This window comes from Humulus lupulus, chromosome X (genome assembly GCF_963169125.1).
Source record: "Humulus lupulus chromosome X, drHumLupu1.1, whole genome shotgun sequence".
Classification (NCBI taxonomy): domain Eukaryota; kingdom Viridiplantae; phylum Streptophyta; class Magnoliopsida; order Rosales; family Cannabaceae; genus Humulus; species Humulus lupulus.
The window spans coordinates 60,995,224-61,012,704 of NC_084802.1; the positions used below are offsets into that span (position 1 = coordinate 60,995,224).

General features: G+C 35.4%; 1 protein-coding gene across 1 annotated transcript; it reads right to left on the reverse strand.

Moving 5' to 3' along the window:
• Positions 1 to 3,623: 3,623 nt before the first annotated feature.
• LOC133805881 (uncharacterized) lies at positions 3,624 to 10,768 on the reverse strand. Its single transcript, XM_062244027.1, has 9 exons — positions 10,352 to 10,768; positions 5,840 to 6,449; positions 5,594 to 5,731; positions 4,569 to 5,506; positions 4,364 to 4,487; positions 4,129 to 4,233; positions 3,947 to 4,042; positions 3,717 to 3,857; positions 3,624 to 3,665 (listed from the first exon to the last, which is right to left on the reverse strand). Exons 2-9 carry the CDS (start codon positions 6,416 to 6,418, stop codon positions 3,624 to 3,626), a joined length of 2,163 nt encoding a protein of 720 aa, XP_062100011.1. The 5' UTR covers positions 6,419 to 6,449; positions 10,352 to 10,768.
• Positions 10,769 to 17,481: the final 6,713 nt, after the last annotated feature.

Consider the following 17,481-nt stretch of genomic DNA (forward strand, 5'->3'; position numbering starts at 1 on the left):
TCAAATTCTTCAATCAATTCCTGCAATTTAGAGTTTCTACATGACCTCCCACCACGACAACCAGACCCCCCAGATTGGGAACAATTCAGTTTCTATAAAATAACAACACTCCCAGCAGATCCGGTCGATTACATTAACGATCTCCTGACTACATTAGGGGAGAAGGAGTACCACATTTCAAATATTGATAGGGAAAAACGTGTTTTGGAGGAACGAAACATAATAATGAAGGAGAAGATACTGCGGCTAGAGGCAGAGCTTGCCGAGAAGTCAAATAATTTACAAGAAATGACACGGGATGCTTCGTACTCGAAGGACGAGTGGATGGAAGATTATGAACGGCTTTCCGAAGCAGTGCTGCAACTTAAAACAGAGTCAATTACTAGGTACCAAGAATACCTAGATGAGAGATTGAATAATATTGTGGGTCGTGAACTCTCCAATTTGAGGTGGAAGAGGATGACCAGTACCTGAGTTAGTAGCTTAATCTATTACTTGTTATGTTCATTGTTTCCTTAAAGTAAATGTTAGTTACGATTTTTAATCTTTCGTAACCTTTGTTATTTCCAAAGTTGCTGACATTTTTTTAAAATGTTTGTTTGTAAGTTGGCCTTCTAAATTATATTTAATTAAATTTTATTTTCCTTTGTTATTTATGGACTCATCACACTTTTTTTGACATTAACTTTGAAAATATTTTACTTTCACTATCGAAATGAAATTGAGTGTATCTGTTTACTAGTATATTGATAGGACAGGACAATTTCGGGAGCCCCATAATGTGAACTGTTCTTTACATTACCCCATAAGAAGGAAAGGTGAGTCTATTTTTAGGGTGGGTGGATGTAGTATTATTAAGCTCATGCTCTTCTAAGATATGTCAGAATAAAAGAAACAAATATTGTAATAATGGCCAATATCTTGTACGAAGGCTATGTTTTACCTGTTCCGTTTTTACTAAAAAAGTTGACTTCAATGGTTTTTGTATATCATGTTACCTCATACACACGACCTCAATGATGGTGGTCTTTAAAAAATAATTTTTTTTGTAATTTATTTTTTGTGCTATTCATTGAAATTGAGCGTCGGCCGTATAAACCCAAAAATCCATATTTTAACTGCATCTTCACCAACTCTTAAAGATCATCACTTTCCCACATTTGGGTATTATAGTTTTTATGTAATTCAGCTTTTCTCGTGGCGCATACACCATTTACAGAAATGGCCAGGAATACCCATTTGACACATTGATTAAACATGTGTACCCTTTTTCAAATAAATCTTAATTTTTGAAGAGACAATTCAAAAACTACCCTCATTACTAACTTGATAAAGAAAGAAAAACATGTTGTTTTTCGTTTAATCACAAAGTTCACAAACTAGTTAGTCTTTAATCATCAGTTTTAACAAATTTGTAAACAATGAGTTTACTATTTTAGAAATTTTCCAACCGAAATCGTAAAACAAAAAATACATAAACAAGGTATTAAGTATTTTTTCAAGTAAATTGTTAAAATTAAGATTAACCGTCAAGCTTTTAGTTTAACACAATTGCATAGGCAAATATTGGTTTCTTGTAAACTGTAAACAATGAGTTTACTCTTTAATATTTTTTTCAATAACACTGTAAACAATAAGTTTACATTTCAAAGAAAATAGAGATTCACAATATTTAAAGAAAAAATAATTAGTCAATGAATGTATCTGTGTTCTGCTAGGGAAGAAGATGTATAAAATTCAAAATTAATACATTCATTCAATTAATGATTCATTCAAGTACTCCCCTTTTTAGTAAAGAATTTTAATATTTACATGATACAATTTGATTTTTTGAAAGAAACAGTAGTATAACATAAGCAACAAATGTCATTAATTTTAGTTGACAACCATACTCATGAACTTGAAGCAATCATTATGTTGCCAGAGCCTATTAACCGTTAACGTATATCATGGAAGAACGTTCAAAATATCCTTGTTGAAGTACTTCCTCCTTATTCACTCTCCTAATGTCAGATTCTCTTAGTAATCTCTGGTTCTGTAACAATAAAAAAATTTATAAACTAAAAAAAAAAAGAGCCAAATTATTTTGTAGCTAACTTAAATCTCTGCTATGTACAAGTCAACCCACCTGTTTCCCCAAGAATTATGTAATATTACAAAAACATCAGTACAACATACAGAAGGATATATACCACAAACCATATTTAATATGGTTGCAATAGTGCATTTAAGTAAAATTACAAGCAAGGTATTTTTTGGAATGTTGGAGCCTACCTTTACCTCCACAACAATTTCAAATTCCCAGCAAGTAGTCCTCAAAGCAAGTGGATGCACTACACATTCAACATATATGTAAATTAGTTCCATTATTGGTACGAAATAAGGAAAAAACATGAATTGGAGTAATTATACAAACCAAATGATTAGAAATATGAACAATGAAGACTAGGAATCAGGTTGTATCAATTACCACTTTAATTTTGGAGCCTGCATCTGCAAAAGCTAGTTTCCTGAACTCTTAACATTTAAGCCAGGCTATTTTCGTGGTCCTCACCGATTTCGGGTGTTAAAATCTATACAATTTATCTATTCTAATGTATAGAAACCTCTTAGAAAATTGAGCGTGTTCGCAATTCAGTTAAAGTAGTGAGAGAGTGCAAATGAATGTACTGAGCTCCTATTAAGTGTTCGCACTAACGTAATATATGTGATACGCTACGTAAGAAAAGTGCAAGTTCACGTAAAACGAGAAATAGAGTGTGAAAATTGACAGTTCAAGTACATGACCATCTTTCCAGCAAATATAAAGGACAGGATTATGTTTTGCATTTTTGAGCAGTACACATAACAGAGATCGGGTTTTTACTAATATGGTTGATGGATACTCGCATTATATGTCCCAATAATGCCTTCCTATTTAAGAGTGAATAATCAAAAAATAAACCACATAACACACATTAATGTGAGAAGCATGCATGCCCAACTATTGTATAGTCACAAAGAAATTAATAGTGTAATAGCTAATTGGTCTAAGCATGGCATGGTAGTATGAAGACAAAATATGTAAATACAAGTTTAGTTCATTGACTTCCTCTTTTTTCTCATTCCGCGCTTCGACCAGTGTTGCTGTCTAGACTTTTTTGTTGAAAGCGTTGGAGGCGAAGCATCACGTCTTGGGGGAAGTCACTTACCTTCTTTTAAGGTTGATGATTCACCACCTTTGCTTGAACAAACTCCATAATAAGCGGTTGCATCATGCATCACATCCCAAAATAGGCCATTGGATTCTGATAAGACAATATCAATTGCAAATCGGAATCTCTCATTATGGTCGACTATCTGCAAAGTAGAAGCAGGCAAGCATACATTTAAGAAAGTAACGTGGTATTCTAAACACAGTGCATAGGTTGTTTAACCAAAAATTAAAATATAAGGTCAAGACACCTACATAGGTCGAGGGAGGAGATTGTCCGGATGCAATGTACTCCATAAACCTCATGACAAAAATACCACAATCATGTCCATTGTCCTGTTGCGGGAGTTTTCCGGCAGGCACTATATTGAAAACTTCAAAAACAGGTTGGCCAGAATGCACGTCATCCATCGTCCTCAACAGCAACTTATCAAGCTTCTTCAACTGTAATAAGAATTAAATAGTACATATACTTTATCCATTATTTAACATCAATAATATTAAATTGACAAGACACGCATACCAGTGTGCTAAGCATATGTATCCTGTGCCTTTTTGCGCGTGCAGTGGACATGGAGTCCCAATACGATGCAGAGGAACTCTTAATGTCCAATACAGCCAGTATCCAGTGATTGTATTCGATGTCCTTCATAGGCACTAGGATCTAAGTTAACTCATACCCAAAAACAGATGATTAGATAAGTGAATTATTCAAAGAAAATAAATAACTTGCATAAGGAAGGCTTGGAATACCTTTTCGGCATTATTTAGAACCAAAGTAACATCGACAGGTACACCAAGAAAACCAAAATCCCCTGTCTCCCAAAAGTTCCGACCATGACCACTTTCCTATTATTAGATTAATAGAAAATGAGCAACTACTAACTACGTTATCAATGTTCAACTGAGGCAATCAAACATACGTTACAACTTACCAAATTGGGATGAAAGGTGGGCAAAATTAGAGTTCTCATATCCTCCATTTTGTCACACTTCTCTTTATGTGTAAATCGTAGTACATGAGCAAAAGCATCAATAATCTGCAAAACATAATTAAGTATAAAGCCATTTATCCAAACCCACCTTATCCAACAAATGTAAGGCGTAACCCTTCATAAGATACTTTCGGCATCCTAATAAAAGTGAACTATGTACAAAATGGGTACTTACCTTCATGCCCACATGAGCTTCAGGCCTAAGGCTCCTAAAGTACCAACGTTCCAACTTTGCCATTGGATTTACTACCAACACCTCACTGAAAATTACGGGGTTGAAAAATGTAAAAAAAGTAAACCTAACAACATCAATATTACCAATGTAGAAATTCTGTCAGACATAAAAAATGGTTGATTTAAGATGGGAAAGTATCACATACGTCAAAGACAAACTGAAGTCAAAAATGAAAAGTGCGATTTCGAAACTCGCCAGGGGCAAGGGCCTCCGCAATTTGAATGCTCCAATTTGGTAGTAATTTCTTTCATTGTATGTGTGAGTCATATTCTGAAACAAGTTGTCCAATTTGTAGAGCTCCTTCTCTCTCCTTAGAGTGGGAGGATCGATCTTCTCATTATCATCTTCCTCTATTTCATGTACAACATGATCAACCGTAATCCCCGGGATACTAGGTTCATGAGTCGTGACTTCATCCACAATATCCTTCTCCTTCCCTTTCTCCACCTCCTTCTTTTCTTTCTCAGGAGGTCTAACTTTAGCAAGAGATTCGTTGAAATCTTTGTCCATTTCAACCATGGTCTTCCCATTCTCTGAATTAGATGGTTCATAGGAAAAAGAATTTGGGTCAGTGTTTGCTGGGACCTCATTGAACAACTCCTTCTGTGGTGAAAATGTTAATTCAAAATTAATGAAGTCATGCTTCACTTCCCCCAGGTTGCTTTCGTTGAAGGAGGGTGAGTAGTTTCCATAAGAAGGTTCATTCCGAAATCCTATACCGCACTCCAACAACATTGGGTCATTCCTAATCGAAAGCTTCTCCAATATCCTATTCTCATCCATTTGCATGTTTGCTAGGATAGGGTCATTAATTAATATGGCTGAATCCCGAGGCTCCTCTCCCTTACTATACTTGGGAACACCACCACCACGCACCCTTGAACTAATTCCGCCGCTCAAACTCCTACGTAATCGTTTGAATTCCTTGGCCATTTGCAACTTCAAATCCTCATGAAATTTTACCATTTCTATTTCCTTTTCAATCATTTTGTTCTCAATCGATTCAACCTTATCACACAAAGAGGCGAGCGTGGCAGGCATCTTCGATGCTGCAGCACCGTCCTGCAACTCTATCATTGGAATCTGAAAAACATGGGAAAATTTTATTAATTCAACCAAACAAAATATTTCGAAAACAAGAAATAATTATTTACATAATCATATACTTACTTTATTTGATTCAAACCCCCCATGCTCCTGTACCCAATCCAGTATAGCCTTGAAATCATCGTCAGACCACACATTTAAAGGGCAGAGGGATCTATCAACATATCCTTCCTTCCAAACAACGTGATGACAGTAAAATAACTACAACATGCACACACATAAATTGTTATACGATGGTGTCTCATAAAACAATTACAATTGCTAAGTGTAAAGAACATGTACGTGTAAAAAATATATGCATCCTCCGACAAACATGCCTTCGTTTTTCTGATGCCGTCGAAGGGCCTTCCATAGATAATTGTACGACAGTGATGCCCAGTTAACACGACAAACCGCTGCAATGTCATTTATGGCCTTTATAGGATCCTCCACTTCACGAGCAACATTTACAGACGTATTAGGCATCAAGAATACAGAGACAATAAAGAGCAAGAAGTCTCGAATGAAGGACATGTCCGCCGATTGACCTGTTATCAATTTCTCCTCTAGAACTTGCACAGCAGTGCTTTCAACCTTCTTTTTCGAATGCTTCTTCTTGCTACCATGAAATAAATTTTCAACACCATCCTTAACACCAATTGTAGCACCAAATATTTGACTGTTCAATTTAAATTGTTTCCCATGAACCTCTAAAGACCCGTCCTGGGTGTTGAACCGAGAAAACAACCATGTCACTAGATTCCTTCTTACGACACAATCTTTCATCCCCAAAAGTGCCCCAAATCCCATTTGTTTCACTACCTCCTTTTGATCCCCATTGAGTTTGGAAATAACAGAAAATACCCTACGAGGTGAGCATCTATAATCTAACTTCTTTGCTTCAGCCATTTTTTAATTATTTTAATCAGTCCAAACTAACCTGTCAAATAAAAAACGAAAATTTATTAGTCAAACACGACTTAAGATTTACAAACTCATAAAAATAAATACACCATTCGCCTATCATAAAATTTACCAATGACAGAGGACAAAACATGAGGAATTCAGAGAGATTGTTCTTAAAAGTTGCTGTATTAAGGGGTTCTGATCTGATCTGCTGGGAATTATTCAGAAACTAAACAGATTGAAGTTAGTGTTGATTTAGTTTAATAAGAGGAAAGTTGGAGATGTCACAGATAGATATTTAGAAGCCAAGAAAAAATTTCAACAACCACAATATTTGCTGCAACAGCAACCTCAATCTATAGAGTTACAACAAGCAGAACAAGTAGCATGTTCAGAGTTTAAACACTATTCAAAGATGCATGACAGTTTTCTTAGGCAAAGGAGCAAACTTACTTGGTTGCGATTTGGAGATGACAATACATCTTACTTTTATGCTACTTTAAAACAGAGGTCAGCTTTTAATAGAATCACTGCTTATTTGGATGAACATGGCAAGATTGTTGATTGTTATGATGATGTGATTAATCATTTTATTAACCATTTTAAAGGTTTTCTGGGCAGTCCTAGCTCTGCTACTTCTAGGATTCAGCTGGATTGTTTTAAGGTTGGCAACATTTTGAGTTTACACCAGCAACTTAGTTTGATTAGGCCTTTTTCAAAGAAGGATGTAAAAATGGCCATGTTTAGTATTCATGCTGTTAAAAGTCCTGGTCCTGAGGGGTTTGGTTCGGGTTTTTTCAAGTATATGTGGAAAGATTTGGGGGATGAGATAGCCACTACTGTGCTGCATTTTCTTTATTCTGGCTGCTTACCTAATTCCCTTAACAGATCAATTATTACCCTTATCCCTAAAAAAGATACTCCTTCCACAGCAATAGATTATAGACCAATAGTTTGTTGTAACACCTTATACAAGTGTATTTCGAAGATGATGTGTGTGAGATTGTCTACTCTTCTTCCTTTTCTTACTCATCAGAATCAGGGTGCTTTCATTAAGCAAAGATCGTTGGCCCATAATATCTCATTCTCTTTTGTAAGGGTTCCTATATTTCAGTTCAGATTCTGTATTATGGTTTTCAAAAATTCAGTCAGGTTTCTAGTCTTGCAGTGAACTTATCTAAGTCTCACATCTACTTTGGTGGTGTTCATTTGGATGAAAGGAAAAAAAATCATGGATAGCTTGAATATTTAGGAGGGATCCTTCCCTTTAAATATATGGGATTGTGTCTAACACCAACTAAATGGAAGGCTGAGGATTGTGGTTTAATTCTTAAAAAAATCCAAAATAGATTACATACTTGGTCTAGTAGACATCTTTCTTTTGCAGGAAGATCTCAACTCATACATTCTGTTTTGTTGGGTATTAGGACTTATTGGATGAGTATATTTTTGCTCCCTCAAATAGTTATTAAGGAGATTGATAGGTTATGCAGGAAATTTCTTTGGGGAGTTAAAGGCATCCGTAGCAGAGTGCATTTATCATTATCGGATCAGGTGTGTTTGCCTAAAAGTTTGGGTGGGATTGGTTTTAAAGAAGGATCTAAATGGAATATTTTATTGATGGCCAAATATATTTGGGCTATTTCATCTAAACAGGACTCTTTATGGGTCAAATGGGTAGCTAATATCTATCTCAAAGGGCATAGTTTCTGGTCTTATAATCTACAATCTGATGTTAGTTGGTATTGGAGGAAGCTTATTAAGCTGAGAGATCCTTTCTCTCATGATTCATTAAAGCCTTCGGTTTCCAAAGGCAAGTTGAATCTTTCTAGTCTTTATATGCATCTGGTTCACAAAGAGAAGGTTCATTATAATAAGGTGGTTTCGTGCAAGCTATCTATTCCTAAGCATATATTTATTCTTTGGCAAGTGCTTTTAGGTCACCTTCTTACTCGAGGCAACTTGATTAAATGCCATATTCAAATTGAGTCTTGCTTATGTCCTGTTTGTGAGTTGGATATGGAGTCGCATGATCATCTGTTTTTTAGTTGTCCATTCTCTCAGCAGGTGTTGTATCAGGTTCGGTCTTGGCTGGGTCATCTGATGTGGCCTCCTAAATACTCAGAGTGGATGAAGTGGATGGATGGGAGACCTAGGGGGCTTCATCAAAGGATTAGTGCTGTTGTTCTTGCTGCTACAGTGTACATCATCTGGTCTAATAGGAATTGGTGTATCTTTGAGTCTTATTCTTGTACTGTTTTGAAATTGAATTCTTTGATTCTTATGGGTCTTAAAGCCAAATTACTTGATATTAGGAGCATTAAACTAAAGGCTGTTGAGAAGAGTATGGTTGATTTTATTCAACTTTTGTAAAGCTGTAACTGTATATTCGTTTCTGGTACAGGGGGTTTTGTAAGTTGATTTTTTAGTGGAATATATTTTTCTTCTAATAAAAAAAATAAATAAATAAAATTACGCTACGTAAACATTCCTATGCACTTACGTCAACAACCTAGCCATCTCTGTAATTAAAATGAAACAACTCTTGGGAACTCCCGAGTCCTTTCAAGTTATCACATAGTTTAACTATAAATGCACCACACATAAAAAACCAAACTACTTGATTAGAATAAATTATACCTTGTATTATAATTAATATACTCCATGCTACAACAATACTTGTCATGCTTTAACATTTAGATTTGTTTATATTTTAAATACTTCTAAACAAAGATGTTAATGGAGTGGTAGTGCATTAGACAAAATAGATTTCAGTACAACAACCCCCTGACAAATAAATATAATCTACTCCAATTTCTCAAAAACTTGAACACAATAAGTAAGGTGTAAACACATTTTAGTTGATTATATTTTCCTCAAAAATCAGTTGTTTAACATGAAAAAAATAATACTTCGGTCAACTAATTACATTTGTCTAAAAGCTATCGAAGAAGTGACAAAGTAAACTATCAATGATTCAATCACTGCTGAAACTACCAGTGAGTTATGTTGCCAAAACCAATTAAGCCAATTATATGTTACTTCTAACATTTTGGTTGGTCACAGAAAACAGGTTAACAATTTTTTATTCTCATTTTTTCAATAACATATATCTTTACAGACTTCAACTCTGCCCCTTAATCTCACACACACCACTAGAGCTAATCTCAAGTGGCATCCAATATTATAAAATAAAGTGTCAATAACTACTTTTCTTGTGATTAGGACCTGATGCATGGCCCTTAGTTTTCCACAATGGTGTTTTATTTTATTTTTTGTACTCATTTTCACAGAGTTATCTATTTCAGTTTATCATCAATTACCTTCCAATGATGACACATTCATAGTACACCATGACTATATCTCTTCCATCTAGTGACAACTGTGAACATAATCTTGTTAAACATAACAATGCTAGGTCAGAAATTACTTGAGTATTCTACGAGTCTCTTATTCAGTACACTGATTCTCTTACCTTGTCTATTTCCGTAAATTATTTTAATTCTTTTCCAGACCCTCTACTTAAATTCATATGCCTATTTGACGAGTGCCAACTGCATCTTTAATTGACCATATAGCAATCAGAAATTCATAACTTTTCGAATAAATTCTTCACTGAGACATTTTATCAAACAATATGCAAGCACTTTTAAAACTGATACAAATAAAAATAGAATTTAGAATTGGATGAAACAAATGCATTAAAAACTTTGATAATATCAATTTGATCACGCATTGTTATATTTCACAATCATATGATTGCTATTATAATTTCTCTCAAACTAAAATTCAAACATAAGGTGGTCACCATTATATATGCTTGGCCACTGAATAATCGAGTGCACCATTACCCATAATTCAAACAAGCCAAACATAATTTTTGCCTAATTAGCTAATGCCCAAAACTTATCACGTAAATGTGGTATAAGAACTTACCCGAAGAACTCGACACAAAGATGCAAGGATTTATGCTTGGCCACTCGGTCCTTCAAACTCAACGCAAGCAACAGTGCATGTAGAATCAAACACCTCCAAATTAGTAGCAAATTTTACCAAACTCAATCCAAATCCTCACTACTCCAAACAAAAAAAACTAGCCCGAATTCGTCAAGGAGACTAATGGACTAAATGAGAGGAAATTTTCCTTCCAAACTTATGATTTGGTTTTGGAGGGACTTTAGCTTTTCAAAGGAGAAGAATGGCTAAACGGGAAAAATCACCGATCAAACACAAAGAAAAGGTCACCGGTTACTAAGGGGTCCCTAAGGCCATAACCGTACTTTCACACCCAATAAACCCAACAACTAAATCACACCATCCATTTTCTAAAACAAGAAATCTAAAGGCTGAAAATCAAACACAGGACTAAGTCCTGAAAATGAACCGAGGGACTAAAGAAAGTCCCATATATATTTGTTTTCGGTATGGGTTGATAAAATTATTTATTTGAATTATTTTATATTGATGTTACTGCTGCTACACTATTGGTTTCATGATTAGCATACGAGACATATTTTTGAAATCGTATGTACGCTATATGTATATCATGATTACATGATTTTCTTTTGAAGTCATTATATTAGGGAAATTTGATATCATATGCTAAAAAATTAAACAAGGTAAAAAATTAAACCCAAAAAATAAACAGAGGAAATTTATCCTACTTTTTCAATTTCTTCCCCAAATTACCCCTCACTTTTCAACTTCCCTCCATTTTCTCTAACTCCCTTCTCTCTCCTCCTCTCCATCTCTCTGTTCTATCTTCTCTCTGTCAAATTTCCCAAAAGTCACCTTCATTTCTCTCTCGCTCTCTCTCTCTCTCAAACCAAAAAAAACCACCACGGCTTGCAGTCAGCCGGACCTCCACCCACCACGACCTCAGCCAAACCTTCCACACACTCAACCGACCTCCACATTCATTTTTCTCATCCAAAAGCAACGGGTAAGTGTTTTTTATGCAAAATATTGTTGGCTTTTGTTATATTTAGTGTAAGTTGTATGGATCTGCACATTGTTGGTTGTATTTTGTCCATTTTGTGTTCTGAAATGAAAGTAGACCATGCTCCGTTTTCTGCATTTTTTTTTCTGGGTTTTTCATTTTTTTGCGATTTTTGAACGATAAATTGCGATTTTGTGCGATTTCTACCAAAGTCAGAGGTTAGGGATGAAACTATGCGACATTTGAACGATGTCATTGCGATTTTGTGTGATGTTATATGTGTGGCAAAAACTAAGTATTTTAGGGCGATTTGTGGGCGACTTTATCTGTGTGCGATACTTGTGCGATTCCTGTGCGATATCATTGCGATTTTGTCTGTATTAATTTTGTCCAAAATTTCTTGTGATAGTTGTGCGACTTTGTGCAATGTTTTTACGATATTGAACGATATGTGTGCGATTTTAAATTTGTACGACTTTATTTGTACTTTTTTCTGATTTTAAATTTTTTGTTTGTGACAGATTCAACTGTATTCGAGTATTTGAATGAACTCGGGGATCTGCAGATTTCCTATCCAGCGTGTCATCTTGAGAAGTTGGAGTTGAGGGGCGACGCGCTGGGGTCGATGTATAATGCCAACGGGGAAGCTGTTGAAGATGGTGTTGTCAATGAGGCTTCTGAATATAAGGCAATAAAATATGTGCCAGTTGCAGAGGCCAAGCCAGATGGTGAAAGAGGTGCCGTAGAATGAATGACACACTATCTTTTTGTTAAATTCTGTTATGTTTTGCTTTGTATTAATTTTTGTATATGCATTCTTTGGTCTTTTTTGGCCGCTAGTATGTAGACAAATGTAATAGAGCAAATTATCAATACAAGTTGAGCTTTGTTTCATGTTGGCTGTCTTGGTGTGTTATTGGATGTGTTTGTTTTCGTTTAGAACTTAATTGAAGGCGTGATGACAGGTCAGAGTCATATGGTTTATTCGGATCAGAAGCTTCATAGACCCTTTAGGCCATTGGGTGCGAGATACAGTGAAAGATCATACAGATGGTGGGAGAGAATGCCCAGTTAAGTGTTGTGTGAACGATCTGTCTTAGTGTTTTGGTGATGGGTTGGAGCTGACAACATTGTTGTTGCAGGTGAGCACCGTGAGTGGATGAAGGTTCCCTTTTTGAGAAGAATCTTTGATATCCCACAGTGGCTTTACTCAACGTGGGCGATGGAGGAACTTATCAGAAGTGGCATCCCGTACTACATATCGTGTGAACGCTATGGGTTAGGCCATCCGAAGCTAGAGAGTGTGATGGAAGAGTACATGCGTCGTATTGAATGGGACTAAACATGGGCAAGAGAATATTTGTATATAGAGAATAGATCAGTTATGGAATCAGAAATTAATATTGTCGTCAATGTAACATAATTTATAAATAACAACTTCTGATTTATTGCCATTTTTTATTACACGTGGCCTTCTGATTGTGCGAAGTACAAATATTCATTATTTGTTTATTAAAAAAGGAATTGAGCAAATATGTGTGCCCACACTTAGCATCTGCCAAGTTAAGTTATAGTGATAAGAGTATTGTACTTCTACGACGCCGTCATTATTGTTGAGTGGTAGACTTTCTTACGCTTAGGGAGTTGTGTAGAGGTCTGATTGGAGCGGGTTCGGCCTCTGGTGTGTATGAAAGAGTATGGCTGATACTTTCCCATATGGCCAGAGGGGTTAAGGTGATTCAGGCCGAATGCGGGGAACAAAGCGTAGAATTCAAAAAAAATTTGAATCTGTCACAAACAAAAAAATTTAAATTCGAAAAAAGTACAAATAAAGTCGTACAAATTTAAAATCGCACACATATCGTTCAATATCGTAAAAACATCGCACAAAGTCGCACAACTATCACAAGAAATTTTGGACAAAATTAATACTGACAAAATCGCAATGATATCGCACAGGAATCGCACAAGTATCGCACACAGATAAAGTCGCCCACAAATTGCCCTAAAATCGCCCAAAAATACTTAGTTTTTGCCACACGTATAACATCGCACAAAATCGCAATGGCATTGTTCAAATGTCGCATAGTTTCATCCCTAACCTCTGACTTTGGTAGAAATCGCACAAAATCGCAATTTATCGTTCAAAAATCGCAAAAAAACGAAAAACCCAGAAAAAACGCAGAAAACGAAGCATAGTCTACTTTCATTTCAGAACACAAAATGGACAAAATACAACCAACAATGTGCAGATCCATACAACTTACACTAAATATAACAAAAGCCAACAATATTTTGCATAAAAAACACTTACCCATTGCTTTTGGGTGAGAAAAATGAATGTGGAGGTCGGTTGAGTGTGTGGGAGGTCCGGCTGAGGTCGTGGTGGGTGGAGGTCCGGCTGACTGCAAGCCGTGGTGGTTTTTTTTTGTCTGAGAGAGAGAGAGCGAGAGAGAGAGAGAGAGAGAGAAATAAAGGTGACTTTTGGGAAATTTGACAGAGAGAAGATAGAACAGAGAGATGGAGAGGAGGAGAGAGAAGGAAGTTAGAGAAAATGGAAGAAAGTTGAAAAGTGAGGGGTAATTTGGGGAAGAAATTGAAAAAGTAGGATAAATTTCCTATATTTATTTTTTTGGGTTTAATTTTTTACCTTGTTTAATTTTTTAGCATATGATATCAAATTTCCATTATATTATTCGGATCCCAATTTGACTGTGGTTTTGAGTCTTGCCAAATAAGTTTATTTTTTTTATTACCTATAAAGCAATCAATTCACACATTATATGCAATTATAAGAGTTTCTTTTTTGGTCGATATATATTAATTTATATGGACTCTGTATTGTAAATGATATTTTATACCATTTGGATTCGGTTATATATCAAATTATATATGATTTGTTACTATATATATCATATATGAATAATTTCTAATTTTGAAGTTTTCTTTTAATATATGCCATATGAAATAAGTTACAGTATAGGTATATATATGGTACGGTCTTTAGTATATTATATATATTATACAATTTTGTTTATATATATATATATAGATGACAATTCTTCTACATGGGCTTCACTTTAAGCCCTACTGGTAGGGCTTTCAGTGTTTCTCGACCCGTGAACAGTTTTCGGCGCGACTTTTTTTATGACCGTGTATATTGTAGCTATTTAGAGCATCCTGCAAATTTTCAGAAAATTCCGAATAGTTTACAGTACTGAAAACTAGGTTCAAACATGTTGTTTTCCACTCGCATAAAAAAATTAGTCACGCGTGCAACAACGTGTTTGAACCTAGTTTTCGATACTGTAAACTATTCAGAATTTTCTGAAAATTTGCAGGATGCTCTAAATAGCTACAATATACACGGTCATAAAAAAAATCGCGCCGAAAACTGTTCACGGGTTGTAAACACTGAGAGCCCTACCGGTAGGGCTTAAAGTGAAGCCCCTATAGGAGAATTCCCTTATATATATATTGAAGTGACAATTAAATTTAATTTTTGGTTTTGGGAATTTTATGAAAGATGTCTAATATTTTAAATAGGCTAATTGAAACAATGTCACCAAAGTGACATCTTTTGTGTAGATTAATTTATTTAAAATATAAAGATTCTTGTGTGTTTGTGATTTATGTATATATTAATTGACCCAACGGTAAGTGAATATTTTGTTGAATTTCATACACACATGTAGTGATAAATGTGTGACAATTATAAAGTATTTTGTGTGAGCAATATGTTAGTCCAAAGATTGACTTATTGTTTGACATAATTTATTATCAATGTTTGATTGCTACAACAAGAGTACCGCTTACAGTTAATATTATTGTGCAAAGACTTAAAACTAATGTTGTGCTTGGTATCTTGAGATGGGATTAACCAATTTTTGAATTTATTGTTTGATTATGCATATTGATGTGAGCTTGTTTTGTTTCTTTTGTTCTATATTCAGCTAGTTCATCTTTTGTTGCCTCAATATCTGCTAATATTAATTCTATTCCTATGCTTAATGGGACCAATTTCAAGGATTGGAAAAGGAACTTACTTATAGTTCTGGGGTGTATGGATTTAGACCATGCATTAAGGGGTGAGCAAACTACACCTCTCACTAAGGAAAACACCCGTGATGAGAAAACAGATTTTGAGAGGTGGGATCGTTCAAATCGCATGAGTTTAATGATTATGAAACACAGCATCCCAGAAGCCTTTTGGGGCACATAATCTGAAGGGATTACTAAGGCCAAAAATTTCCTTGAACAAATTGAGGAACATTTTGCTAAAAACGATAAGGCTGAAATGACAACACTTTTAGGTTCTTTGATGACCATGAAGTATAAGGGTCAAGGAAATGTAAGGGAGTACATTATGGAAATGCATCATATTGTCTCAAGGCTTAAGACACTTAAGATCGAGCTTTTTGATGATGTGCTTGTGCTTATGGTTTTGTTAACGCTTCCTGCACAGTTTAACTAATTTAAAATTAGTTACAACTGCCAAAAGGAGAAATGGACTCTCAATGAGGTTATTTCTCACTGTGTGCAAGAGGAAGAAAGATTAAAAAAAGACAAGACTGAAAGTTCTCACTTGACCACTACCTCTAAGGATAAGAGCAAGAAAAGGAAATCTGAGAATGAAGCTGCTAAAGGTCCAGCCTAAAAGAAACAACAGAAGGATTCAGAGGGTTGTTTCTTTTGCAACAAGCCTGGACATGTGAAGAAATATTGTGCCAAGTATCACGCATGACATGCAAAGAAAGGTATGATTCTTACTTTGGTCTATTCTGAGGTTAATTTAGCTTCATCACCTAGGAACACTTGGTGGATAGATTCTGGTGCTACTACTCACATAAGTGTTTCTATGCAGGGTTGCCTGAGCTACCGAAAGCCAAGTGATGGTGAAAGACACATCTTCATGGGAGATGAAAAATCGGTAGAAGTGGAAGCAATTGGGAATTTTAGGTTGTTGTTAGGAATTGGTTTTTATTTGGATTTGAAAGACACTTTTTTTGTACCGTCTTTTAGACGGGATTTAGTTTCTGTTTCATTGTTGGACAAATTCAGATATTGTTGTTCTCTTGGAAACAATCAGTTTAGTTTGTCTTTAAATTCAAATGTTGTTGGAATTGGTTACTTGAATTCTTATGACAACCTTTATTTGCTAGAAACAATTGCATCCTATAATGAAACATTGCATGTGGAATCACGTGCTACCAAATGCAAATTAAATAAGGAAAATTCAGCGTCATTATGGCATAAACGCTTAGGTCATATCTCAAAAGGTAGAGTTGAGCGCCTTGTGTCTGATGCCATTTTAGAGTCACTTGACTTCACATACTTTGATGTTTGTGTCGATTGTATCAAGGGAAAATAGACCAAAACTAAGAGATTAGGTGCCAACAAATCTTCAGATGTCTTAGAATTGATTCATACAGATATTTGTGGGTCATTCCCTACAACATCATGGAATGGTCAACAATATTGCATATCATTCATAGACGATTACCCACATTATGGGTACATATATCTCATTCATGAAAAGTCTCATTCTCTGGATGTGTTCAAAGCTTATAAAGCTGAAGTTCAGAATCAACTCAACAAAAGGATTAAAAACATCAGATCTGATCGTGGTGGTGAGTACTATGGTAGATATGATGGCTCAGGCGAACAACGTCCAAGATTGTTTGCTAAATTCCTAGAGAAATGCAGTATTGTCCCACAGTACACCATGCCAGGATCACCTAGCGTGAATGGTGTTGCTGAAAGACACAATAGGACTCTTAAGGATATGGTAAGAAGAATGATTGCTCATTCTACCTTACCTGAGTCCCTCTGGGGAGAAGCATTAAAGACAGCAGCTTACATTCTGAATAGAGTACCAACTAAAGCAGTTGCAAAAACACCTTATGAGCTTTGGACTGGTCGAAAGCCTAGTCTAAAGTACTTTCACATTTGGGGATGTCCAGCTGAGGCAAGGTCTTATAAGCCACATGAAAAGAAATTGGACTCCAAAATAATGAGCAGCTACTTTATTGGTTATTTTGAGCGATCTAGGGGCTATAAGTTTTATGATCCCATAATTAGAAATATTTTTGAAACGGGAACTGCAACATTTTTTTAGGATGTTGAG

Excerpts from the sequence above, each read along its gene's own strand:
- LOC133805881 (XM_062244027.1), bottom strand. The coding sequence starts at position 6,418 with ATGGCTGAAGCAAAGAAGTTAGATTATAGATGCTCACCTCGTAGGGTA. Across the intron at positions 5,507-5,593 it reads GGGGGTTTGAATCAAATAAA|ATTCCAATGATAGAGTTGCA; the intron begins GTAAGTATATGA and ends CATGTTTTTCAG. Across the intron at positions 4,043-4,128 it reads CCACCTTTCATCCCAATTTG|GAAAGTGGTCATGGTCGGAA; the intron begins GTAAGTTGTAAC and ends ATCTAATAATAG.